Raw genomic sequence first — 12526 nt, forward strand, 5'->3', positions numbered from 1 at the left:
AGCATCATAGGAAGTCATTCCTGCCTGTGGCCATCAAATTTTACAACTCTTCCCTTGGAGGGTCAGACACCCTGAGCCAATAGGCTGGTCCTGGACTTATTTCCTGGCATAATTTACATATTACTATTTAACTATTTATGGTTTTATTACTATTATTTATGGTGCAACTGTAATGAAAACCAATTTCCCCTGGGATCAATAAAGTATGACTATGACTATGTGTCCTACTCCTGTTTGACTTCAAAAATGATGATCTTGCACTCGTTGGAACTTAGTTCCATCTATCAGCACTTCACCCACCTTCCCAACTGATCTCTATTCTGCTTTAACCCTTTAGCAACCTTCCTCACAGTCCACCGCACCACCCACTTTGCAGAGGTCTGCGTTACAGATGGATTAGAGTATTTGAATCATGATTCACAAAAGGTTAGTATCTGGATGCTGCAAGTATTGGAAAAGATAACATAAATTACTAATTATTGCTAGAGGACGAGAATGCAAAATTAAGGAGTTATAATTCTGTTACGTAAGGCATTGGTGGATCCTATCAGAAGCACTCTTACGGTTTTGCGTCCTTACTTCAGCATCAGGTTTATTCTATGACAACATGGGAACTAAGAATCACTGTTTAAATAAGATGAGTCACCAGTTTAGGACAAATATGAGGCGAAATTTTATTCCCTGGAGAGCAGAAGCAGAACTATTGAGTATTGTTTGGGCAACAGATATGTGTTCAACGACCTGGTTAAAAAAATTACTGGGAATAGGTGATAGCGCAGAAATGACGTTACATTCTCTCAGAAATTACATTATTAAATCGCAGAGCAATAGTAAGCGGCCGAGTGACCCATTCCTGCGTGGGAGTATATCCACAGATGCTGTGTGACTTGCTGAGTATTTCCATCATTTTCTATCTTAAGGCAAATCTGACTCTTGAGTCGGACCCCATGGAATGGTGTTCGGTGAACAGTCATTCGGGGTTAACAGTCAGGGGCAGCCTGAATGAAAGAGTGAGGAAGGAGAAAATACCTCTTCATTGTTGCGCCTGGAGCCAAAAACTCAGCTGAATGACATTGGGTGGCGCGGCACAGAGCTCTCCGGGAGATGTAGTCCCTATTACTGACACATTGGCTCGGCAGATGGATAGTTGAACTACAACTCCCATAGAGCAGCGCGGCGGCTGCCGGCTAGCAGAGGATCTAACGGAGTGGATCCCCGGTGAGTGGGTGCTGACACTCCGCCCAATTTCAACCTGCAGTCATTTCTGACAGTTCGCCCAACTCCGGCTGTCTGACCGGCGAACGTCAGCCCAGTATCCTCCCTCGTCGCCTAACCGCAGGCCGGTATCAGCGCTGACAATTCGCCCAAAATTCAGCCTGGTCACATCCCTCCGAGTCTGAGCCCGCAATCGACGTAGTTGAATCGCCCAAGCCAAGCCCGGAGAGAACCCCTACCTCCCCCTTCAGCCCAGAGTCTACATCCGTCAAAAATGGTGCCCCGAGATGGGACGAAGTCCATCTCGGGCCAGAGCGTTGCAGAAAGTCATCGCCAAGATACGGTGCAGCTGCTAATATTCAACTTTTTGCTGATTCTCACCATCTTAACTATTTTTCTATTCAAACATCGGAGAGTTCGCTTTCTGCACGAGACTGGAGGATCAATGTTTTATGGTGAGGGCAGAGTATAAGTTACAGTTTCGTATCGGGAGAGGGGGGAGTGGTGTAGCAGAGTGAACCATCTCCATTCTGGGTATTGAGTGGAGATCGATGCTCCAGTTAGTGTGTTAGACAAGAGTTAATGTATTGGTGATCCCCCAGCATGAGGAGTCTTGCAGCCTTGGAATGGCTGGTGCAAACAAGCCCTCCACTAACCTAAATCGTCATGGCTGTCAGCCGTTGGATTACAACAGAGGAAATGACCAAATCAGCGAGATGAGCTCCTTCGTTTCCCCGTCGATGCTCAGGTGCCGTTGCGAACAAGCAGCTCGGGCGCTGCTCTCTTATTCCTTCCCGACGCTGCTCTGCTCAGCCACCACAGAGCACATGAGAGACGTGGCGCGCACACGAGCACATACAGTTGCACACCGTCGGGGTTCACAGAAGAACTGTGTGGGTTTGAGACTAGTTTGTAAAAGTTTCGCTTGGGGTGGAGATCTGAGATTAAAAAAAAGTTATAAAGCAACACGGGAGAACACAGGAAAAGGTGGTTGACGTTTGAGATTAAGTCAAGTTAGACTTTGTCCACAAGTGCATTAAAATTGCGGTGGATAGCAAAGAATATGGGTCATAGGCATTACCCGCCCTTGAGTAGGTATTCATTGCTGGATGTTTATTCTCAGATATTTTCTCGTATTGTGACCACAATAAAGAGTCTCTATATGAAGCCGAAGTATAAGCCCTCTCTCCTCCCCTTACTGCAATAGTTGATTGTCTGATATGAGATCTAACCGTATGTTACTGTATTATGACTTTCCCATTGCTTTGCCAATAGTCACTGATACTGGCGTCATGCCATTTCTCCATCATACCCCAACGTCCTAGATAGCGTGAGGAAGTTAATGAAAAACATTATCTTGCAATGCATGCTTGAAGTTTAAAACCAGTTTCTATGCCAAATAATGCCTAAGATAAATATGAATTATTTAGTAATAAATAAGTAAAACAATTTGATTCTAAATTGGTGCAAGGGAGCCAAAGAGAAAAGTATCTATGTGTGTTTCTGCCAGGGGTGGTGATAGTAGAGGCAGATACATTAGGGGCTTGTGAGAATTCTTAAATAGGCACATTGATGATAGGAAAATGTGGGAGGGAAAGGTTAGATTGATGATAGAGTAGGTTATAAGGTGAGCACAACTTTGTGGGCCAAAAGGCTTGTATTGTGCTGTAGTATTCTACATTTTATGTTTCTTTATGAATTAGAGAAGATTCCAAGGCGAAGCCATTTCTGTTAATTAAGGGAGTCACAGGAGGAGAAACTAAATAAAAAGTTTGCATTGGAATTTATGGTTGAAGTATCATCAAACATTCTGTTAATATTAAATAATTCCAGGGTAAATTAAATACCATCATTGGAAAAAATAGTATTAACAAACCAACAAGCCAAAGGCTAATATATACCCTAGCCCAGATGAAAATCAGCATTGCAACATTGGGAATGTATGTAGAGACAGAAGCTTAACCTTCACCGTGTCCCATTATTTCACTTTATGTGAGCAATTCCTTTAGTTCCACTGTTGCCCTCTCCTTTGCACTTTCCACCTAGGCTACCTAGATTTCTCTCCCAATTCTGATGAAACAACTGTTTCTCTTTCAACTAATACTGTCTGACCTGTTGTTTTTCTTTCTTGTTTTTTCTTTCTTTGGAGGAAGGAAGCAAACACACAGTAACAAGTTTTCTGAAGGAAATAAGAATAGTTGGGAATGTAATCTGCAAAGAGGGTACAAGCTGTTTACAGCGAGGAATTGAAAGGTTAAGGGGGTGGAAAGTAGATTATACTGTGGGAAAATATGAAGTTGTTCATTTTGACAGGAGATTCCCTATGTATTAGCAATCTCCCTTAACAGTATTTAATTCCAAAGGCGAGCATATACACCCACATTCAATCTGGGCTAACCTGCCTTTGATTTTGTTGTAGTGCTTTACCTTGATTTCAAATTGTATTTTTCAGCTTGTTAGGTATTTAAGCAATCAAGACTCTAGAAAGTGCGGATATGAGACATCTAAAACAAAAGCAGAAAATGCTGGAAACACTCAGTAGGTCAGGCAGTATCATACAAGTTGAATACTTTTCATCAGAAGAAGCCAGATCTGCCAGAAACTAGAAAGGCTAGTTATCTGAAATTATTGAATTCGATTATTATCCTAAGGGCTTTGTCAGAAGAATAACTCCTGTTGCTTGTGTTTACCGTGGTCTTTTTGGGAACAGTTTAAGCGACCAAAGGTAGAGAGGTAGCACAGAGTCACTCTTGCAGACTGAACAGAGGTGATAAGCAAACCAGTCCCTTGAACTGCAATTGGTTTCTCTCGTACAAAAGGAATCTTCTGTTCAAGATGGCGCCAGTGAACGATGATTCCTTGGGCGACATCTTTCAGACAGCAAATCTCTCCAATTACTTCACTTTTTCTACGCCTTCTGCTTGTTCTTTTCATCTTGTTTATGTTGCGGAAACTGTTGGAGCCTGTGACGTACAGTTTGGAACTCGGTTGAAGGGCCTAGCGCAATTCTGCGTCCGGAGAGCTACCTCATAGAGATCAGAGAAGGGAGCCCGAAAAGGACTGAGAACACGAGCTGACTCCTTGAAACGACTGAAGATGGGACACAGGATCATGGTTGACTCCATCTCGGAACGGCGAGGAAGATCGAAGCATTGAGATGTATGTGGAGGCAGTCAGCAATGGCTCTCAACGGAGGCCACCAGGGCGACTACAGTCAGCCTGGATTGGCGGTCACTCTTTACGAAATGACAAAGCTTGTGCAGCCGTTCTCCTCGTATGCTGATGAAAAGATGTTTTCGATATTTTGAGATTTATATGATTATTGGACAGTACTTTATATTGGTTTCCTTCAGCTTTTTGGTGTTTTCTTTTTTGTGGCCGATTGGTGGATGGGTGATCTGTTAATTTTTTGTGTGTAAGCGGGGTAGTTGGAGGTTTTGATGCTACTGTTGCTATTTTCCTCTACAAGTGAGGGCGTAGGGATTGTTATTGTCGCTGTTCTTTTCTGCGCGTAAGGGGGTTGAAGATTGTTATTGTAACATTTTTTTCTGTGGATGAGGGGACTGGGGATTGTCACTGTTGCTGTTTTTTTCTTTGGGGGAGGAGTGGGGGATTTGATGCTATTGTTGCTGTTTTTTTCTGTGGGTGTGGGAGATTTTGGGGTCTGCAAATTTTGCTTCTTCTCTTTTTCAGCAGTTCCCAAGGTCTTTCTGTATTTCATGGCTATCTGGAGAAGTCAAATATCAGAGTTGTATTGTATATGCATATTTTGACAATAAAATGAACCTTTGATCACATTGTGAGGATTTCACTAAATTGGAAGAGGTACTGTCATTACCTCACTTGGATGGAGCATTTGGGTTCTTCATTTGGGTGATAAAGGAAGAATTACAAAAAAAAAACAGGGCCAGTGTTACATGTCCTGTAGTTGTATGGGGAAGTGCATGAAAGGGGAAGTGAGCATTAGTGGAGATAGAAGTGTGAATCAGGGAATTGTGGAGGAAATAATTCCTTCAGAATACTGAAAAGGAAGGTTGTATGTCTGGTGTTAGCCAAAACCACAAATTTTTTAATATTTTGCTTTGTGTTGACTTCCACCCTGTCATAGGCATCCTGTTTCTCTGCTCTACATTTCATCTTTCCCTGCCATTTAAGGCATGTTTGATTACTAATTGTTTCTGGGTCTGGTGAAACGTCATTGACCTGAAATATTGATATGCTTCTTGGTCCACAGATGTTCCCTGATCCACTGAGTGTTTACTGTATTTTGCCTCTATCTTAGAATTATAAGTGGTTGAGTGAACATTTGAAAATGTATATCATTTTTTGCTGTTAAAGATTCTTGTAGACCAGCAATAAACATATCCCACAAATGCCCTCTGAGCCTCTACCTACTGTATTAAAAGTTTTATTTCTGTCCCAAGTGGGTGAACTCTCATCTGAGGGAGATGGTTTCTTTCTTTTGGACCTGACTGGACCTTTCATAATTTTATGCATCTCATTTAAATCTCCCCGCTATCCATGGTTCCAAAAAAATGCCCTGCTTTACATATCTGAGCATACAAATTTCAAAAAGTATAAGGAAGTATCACAACTATGTATTCTCCATTAAAGTTATCCTCAAAAATATACTTTGTTCTTCTATCCCACTTTTCATCTGTCCCACAGATTGTTCTAAAGCTGTGCTTTAAGTTAGGTTACAGTATTTATTTCCAATTTCTTAGTTACAGTTTGGAACTGGATATTGTAAAGGAATTGGAGGTATTATAGGGTGAAGCTATAAATGGATTGTAGTAATGTAGCCATAGATGTTGAGTAACTAGGAAGTTTGTGGACACAACAGAAAGTATGAAAACACCACCATCTATAAGTTCCAAGTCACACATTTCAAAACTGGTGTTAACTCAGCATGACAACGTCAAAATGTTGAAACGCGCTGCCCACATTTGGAGAACATTAATCAGACCAAATGCAAAAGTTCAACAAGGCAGCTGGCCACCACTTTCTTTTTGGCCATGGCAGGCAGTAATTGCCAGCCATGGCTCATTCCCCCAAACAAGCAAAAGCGCTTGCTAACACAGTAGGTTACCGGCCTGAAGACAGAGTCACGAGAAATTCTACTGAGGCTGGAAATCTTGAGTGGCACACACACACACAAAATGCTGGAGTAACTCAGCAGGTCAGGCAGGATCTTTGGAGGGAAGTTAAGGTTTAAGGATGTTAAGAGATCAGTTTCATGCCATACGCTGAAATGCACCACTTTTACATAAACAAGTAACACAGTCCTGGGATGTGCTGGAGGCAACCCTTCTGGCATCAACATTGCAAGCATGCAACTCACTAACTGTGTAACTACATGTCTTTGGAATGTTGGTGGGAACTGGAGCATCCCGAGGAAACCTGCAAGGCTCTTTATTTCCCTCCGATGACGGTGTTCTTCCAGCATTTTGTGTGTGCTGCCCGTAGTCCACCTGACTCACTAAACTTGAGTAACTAAATGCTAAAAGGAAAGCAATTACTGGATTGGAAGAGGATTGCTTTGAGCTGACACAGACCTGATTGACCAAAATGTGCCCCTTCTATGTCGGAAGCAGAAATGGAAATGCCATGAATTTAACAAGTCATTGAATATTATGATGTAATAGAATTGGTGAACAATTAAATGATTAATGAAGTGCATATGCAGAAGGATTGCTGGTTCCAGCTTTTAATAATTGGATCCCATTTGTTGCCAATTAGGTCATATACATTTTCCATAGGATAAAATGTAGAAGTATACAAATTAGTTTACTTCTTTTTGATCTACTTAGGCCTGATAATGGGACTGATCCTCCGCTATACCACATCATCCTCTGACCCTGCAAACAGCATTGTGCATAACTGTGCAGATGTGACCAACAGTCCTGGCACTTTGCTACTCAACATTACAGACCAAGTGTATGAATACACGTACAAGCGGGAGATTGCCAAGCACAATATGAACAGCCAGCAAGGAAGTGAGATTCTTCAGAAGGTAAGGTTTTAATGCAAGGTCCATTACTAAGTTGCAACTTTACGTTTACAGGAGGTATCTGAGAGTGTTTCCTGGTGTGGGTATCAGAGATTGAACTATTACTAAAAATTCAAATGTTGACTGAGCAGCAAAAATTAAACAAGTTTTAGTGATGCAAGTGAATTATACTATGTAAAGATAACAAGCTGTTGGAGGGGACATAAAACTGCAGATGCTGGAATCTGAAGCAAAAAGCAAAAGGCTTAAGGAGCTCAGTGAGTCAGGCAAGATCTGTGGAGGGAAGTGAACAGTAAATATTTTGGCTTGAGACTGAAAAATAGAGGGCAGGTAGCTGGTATGTAAGAGGTGAGGAGAAGGTGTGGGGCAAGAAGGGTGATAGCAGATGAAGAAGGGAAATGTAGAAAAAAGGACAAATGTTGAGAGGATATAACTGGAGGCAACAAAGCGCTGCAGATGGTGGAAAGTCTGATAGGAAAGGAAGGGGGCCTAATGCGTGGAACCCAAAAAGGGAGTAAGTGTGGACAAGTAAAAATAGAAGGGGGAGCAGATCCTATGGGAGAGGTGATGGCCAGATGGAGTGTAGGAAGGAAGGGAAGGAAATGTTGATTGGGGAGCTGGAGGGGTTTTAGGAGGAATGGGGCAGATCAGGAAAGCGGGCGCGGGGGGAGATACAGGTTACTTTTATTTAGGGAATTCACCGTTTATGTTGTTGGATTGTAGACTAATCAAGTGGATTCCCCTAGCTTGTGTTTAGAACATCACCTGGTAGTGGAGGAGGCTGAGTGCAGAGATGTTGGCATGGGAATGGGGAGAGGACTGAAAGTGGCTGGCAACAGGGAGCTCCGGAAAGTCATGGAAGACGGAGTGCAGGTGCTTGACAAAGCACTTGGTCTCGCCAGTGCAGAGGAGGCCACATCACGAGCACTGAATGTGACAAGCCTGTTTGGAGGAGGTGCTATGAATCTCTGGCAGAGATGCCTATCCCCCCACCACCTCCTTTATATGGTTCCACTTTTCTACCAAATTCTATCATCTGCAGTCCTTGTTGCCACCACCTCTCAACCTTTATCACTACTCCTGCTCTTCCTTCTGTCTGCTTATCTGCTCACTTGGATCCAACTATCACTTGCCAGCTCTTGCTCGATCCCATCACCTTACCTCTTTCTGCTGGCTCTCTCTCCTCTTCCTATGAATCCAGATGAAGGGTCTCATCCAGAGATATTGACTGTCCATTTCCCTTCACTGACCCTTCCTGACATGCTGAGTCCCTTGCTGTTTACTCCAGGTTCCAATATTTGCAGTCTGTTGTGTCTCCAGTTATACTGTATCCTTTGTTAGTACATAATCTACTATGCATCGGTATGGGCATTAATGCTTTTTAATGAATACATTTTGTGAGCATGCATATGCCTCTTTGCATATCTTGATGTCCTTCTTTTGCATTTCTGTCAGATTTATGTAGGTTCAAGCTTTCCCCATTAGAATTGTATTACATTTATAATGAGTTTGTTCGTCACTCTGAACCATTTGCACAGGGATTTCTTACAAATTGTTCAAGAGGATATCAGAACAATGTCCCTTATTAACTGATATTTCTCTCAATTAAAACTGGGGTTAAAATAGAATTAATTGACACAACATTATTATTCATAACTATATTATCCATTGAACTGTATATTCTGATCTTTAATTGGTCTCTGATCTCTAATGTTTAATTGGAATTCTCACTTTCTCCTTGAAGATATTATTTGAACCTTCTAATTTTGCCTTGGACTGTGATTCAGTGAGTTGAACTTGGATCTGAGCATGTAATATCTGAGGACAAGTCAGAACTATTCAGTCAACAGCACGAATGGGATGTCTTCTGTAGTTCTAATTACGTGACTTCATGTCCTCTCAAACTACGCAAATTTAATACCTTATACTTGCTGGTTGAACATAAATCTGGTGTTAGTTCAAAGGTTTAAAGAAGCATTCCTGGTTTTCTAGACACAGAACCTTAATCTTGCTTGGCTTATTTTCATAACTATGACCCTTTAAGTTATGTGTAAAATGTTGGCTAAACCTTCTGGACTTCATCCCATAGATCAAGGCAGAAAACTGACCACAGTATCATGTAAAACTTAACTAATATCTTCTGCAAAAGCAGGATAGGAAGTTTCAAATTTAATATCTAAGTTGCTGCCGGGAATAGCAGTGGTTGTGAACCATCAAATGGTTTGAAAATTCTAGCAACCACACTGAACTTCTGAAATTGCAAGGGTAAAAAGACCCTGATGGGGGTCATATCCTCTGAAGGATAGCCAGGATGTTGGCTGTGAAGGACAACGGGAGATAGAAAAGGCTTGTAAAAAGAGCAATGTTATGATAGTCATGGGGGACTTCGCTATGCGGGTAGATTGGGAAAATCAGGTTGATGTTGAATCTCGAGAGAGAGAATTTGTAGAATATCTACATTGTGGCTTTTTAGAGCAGCTTATGGTTGAGCCCAATGGGGATCAGGTATTCTGGATTGGGTGTAGTGTAATTAACCGGTTTTGATTGGGGAGCTTAAGGTAAAGATGCCCTTAGGAGGCAAGGATCAGAATATGATGGATTTTACCCAGCAATTTAAGAGAGAGAAGCTAAAGGTCAGATGTATCATTACAGTTGTACTATTCTATGTTCTATGTTCTATTACGGTGGAGTGAAGGCTGATTTATACTTGTGCGTCAAGCTTGCGCCGTGGCCTACGCAAGTGGGCAACGCCATTGTGAGCACTTATACTTGTGCGTTGGTTTGTCTGCGTCGCTCTGCAATTCGTGCACGTCACACATGTGCACACACCTGCCCGTGCAAGGCTTCATGGTCATGGTAGTCTTTCTCAGGGTAAACATGGTTAAAGTGAGCGTCTTTTTTTGTGTCCTCCGTAATTTCAGAGGTCTGTAAAGCTTTATGGAAAGCACTGTCACCAGAGTTCCTTCCCTGCCCTTCAGTCGCCCAATGGGAAGCTATTGTAGCGTAGGAGGAAATGTGATGCTACCAAGTTGTTGCAATCTGCGTTGCCGCGACGCATTACATTTTGGGAGAGGTATGCGTCAGGCTATGGCATCGGGATCCCCGTAGGCTCTGCGTAGGGTTCACGGCTATGCTGTACCTACGGCGTCAATTTGACGCAGAAGTATAAATCAGCCTTAAGGGGACTTACAGATGCATGAGCGAGGAGCTGGCCAAAGCTGACTAAAAGGGGACACTACGAGGGATGACAGCAAAGTGGAATTTCTAAAAGCAATTCAGAAGGTACAGGATAGATGCATCCCAAATACGAAGTAGTATTCCAGAGGCATGATGATGCAACTGTGGCTGACAGAGGAAGTCAAATCCAACATAAAAGCAAAGGAGAAGCCATATAATAGAGCAAAAAATAGTGGGAAGTTAGAGGATAGGGGAAGCTTTTAAAAATGAACAGAAGGCAACTAAAAAAGCCACAGGGGGTGGGGAGGGGAATGAAATAAGAAGATAAACTCGCCAACAATATCAAAGTGGCTACCAAAAGTTTTTTTTTCCAGATTAAAAAGAGTAAAAGGGAGGCGAAAATAGATAATGGTCCACTGGAAAATGATGCTGGAGAGTTAGTAATTGGGGTTAAGGAAATAGTGGATGAACTGATTAAGTATTTTGCATCATCCTTCACTGTGGAAGTCGCTAGCAGTATGCTGGAAGTTTGAGGGCTAAAAGGTCTGAATGTAGACCAGACCAGATGGAATATACCTCAGGGTTCTGAAGAACGTAGCTGAAGAAATTGTGGAAACATTAGTAATGAATCTTTCAAGAAACACTTGATTCTTGAATGGTTCTGGAAGACTGGAAAATTGCGAGTGTCACTCCACTCTTCAAGAAGCGAAGAAGGCAGAAGAAAGGAAATAATAGCATGAGAAGATCTGCAGATGCTGGAAATCCAAAGCAACGCACACAAAGTGCTGGAGGAACTCAGCAGATCAGGCAGCATCTATGGAGAAGAGTAAACAGTCACCGTTTCAGGCTGGGACCCTTCACCAGTCCTGATGCTGCCTGTCCTGTTGAGTTCTTCCAGATTTTGTGTGTTGCAATGGAAATTTATAGGCCAGTTAGTCTGACCACAGTGGTTGGGAAGATGTTGGAGTTAATTGTTAATGATGAGCTTTTGGGGTACTTGTTAAAATAGGCCAAAATCTTCAAGGGAAAATCTTACCTGACAAATAATATTTGAATCCTTTGAGGAAATAACAAGCAGGATAGACAAAAGGAAATCAGTGGACATTGTGTACTTGGATTTTCAGAAGACCTTTGACAAGGTGCCACACATGAGGCTGCTTAACCGGATAAGAGCCCATGGTATTACAGGAAGGATACTAGCATGGTTAGAGCATTGGCTGATTGACAGGTGTCAAAGAGTGGAAATAAATGGAGCCTTTTTAGATTGGCTGACTGTGACTGGTGGTTTTCCGCAGTGTTGGGACTGTTTCCTTTTACATTGTATGTCAATGGTTTGGGTGACTGAGTTGATGGCTCCGTGGACAAGATTGCAGATGATGCAAAGATAAGTGGAGGAGCAGGTAGAGTTGAGAAAACCAGGAGGTTGCACAAGGACTTGTACAAATTCAGAGAATGTGCAAAGAAGTGGCAAATGGAATACAGTGTCATGAAGTAGAAAGAATAAAAATATAGACTGTTTTCTACACGGGGAGAGAATTCAAAAATCTGAGGTGCAAAGGGACTTGGCGTTCCTCATGCAGGATTCCCTAAAGGTTAACTTGCTGGTTGAGTCGGTGGTGAGGATGGTAAATGCAATTTTAGCATTCTTTTTGAGAGGACTAGAATATAAAAGCAAGAATGTTATGTTGAAGCTATATAAGGCACTGGTGAGGCCTCATCTGGAGTATTGTGAGCAGTTTTTTACCCCTTATTTAATATTAGAGAAGGTTCAACAGAAGGATTCTGGAAATGTAAAGCTTATCATATGAGGAGCCATTGATGGCTTTGGGCCTTTACTCACTGGAATTCAGAAGAATGATGGGGGGAGATCTCATTGAAACCTATCGATTGTTGAACGGCCTTGATAGAGTGGATGTGGAGAGGATATTTCTGATGGTGGGGGAGTTCAGGACCAAAGAACACAGCCTCAGAGTAGAGGGGCATTCAGTTATAGTGAAGGTGAGGAGAAACTTCTTTAGCCATAGGATAGTGAATCAATGGAATTTACCGTTGCAGATGACTGTGCAGGCCAGGTCATTGGTGTATTTTAGGTGGAAGTTAATAGGATCTTGAATAGTAAAGGAG

General features: G+C 42.2%; 1 protein-coding gene and 1 long non-coding RNA gene across 2 annotated transcripts in view; one reads left to right on the forward strand and one right to left on the reverse strand.

Annotated features, from left to right (window-relative positions):
* The window catches only part of LOC134345177 (uncharacterized), a 42098-nt gene extending 40090 nt beyond the window's left edge, over nucleotides 1-2008 (reverse strand). The window contains exon 1 of the long non-coding RNA XR_010017627.1: nucleotides 1872-2008. This is a non-coding gene — a long non-coding RNA (uncharacterized LOC134345177). The remainder of the gene's footprint in view (nucleotides 1-1871) is intronic.
* LOC134345172 (sodium/hydrogen exchanger 9-like) overlaps nucleotides 1181-12526 on the forward strand; it is a 585864-nt gene continuing 574518 nt past the window's right edge. The window contains exons 1-2 of the mRNA XM_063045405.1: nucleotides 1181-1670; nucleotides 7026-7228. Of these exons, the coding sequence (XP_062901475.1) occupies nucleotides 1490-1670; nucleotides 7026-7228 (384 nt within the window). The 5' untranslated portion in view covers nucleotides 1181-1489. The remainder of the gene's footprint in view (nucleotides 1671-7025; nucleotides 7229-12526) is intronic.

Source organism: Mobula hypostoma, chromosome 4 (genome assembly GCF_963921235.1).
Source record: "Mobula hypostoma chromosome 4, sMobHyp1.1, whole genome shotgun sequence".
Taxonomy (NCBI): Eukaryota; Metazoa; Chordata; class Chondrichthyes; order Myliobatiformes; family Myliobatidae; genus Mobula; species Mobula hypostoma.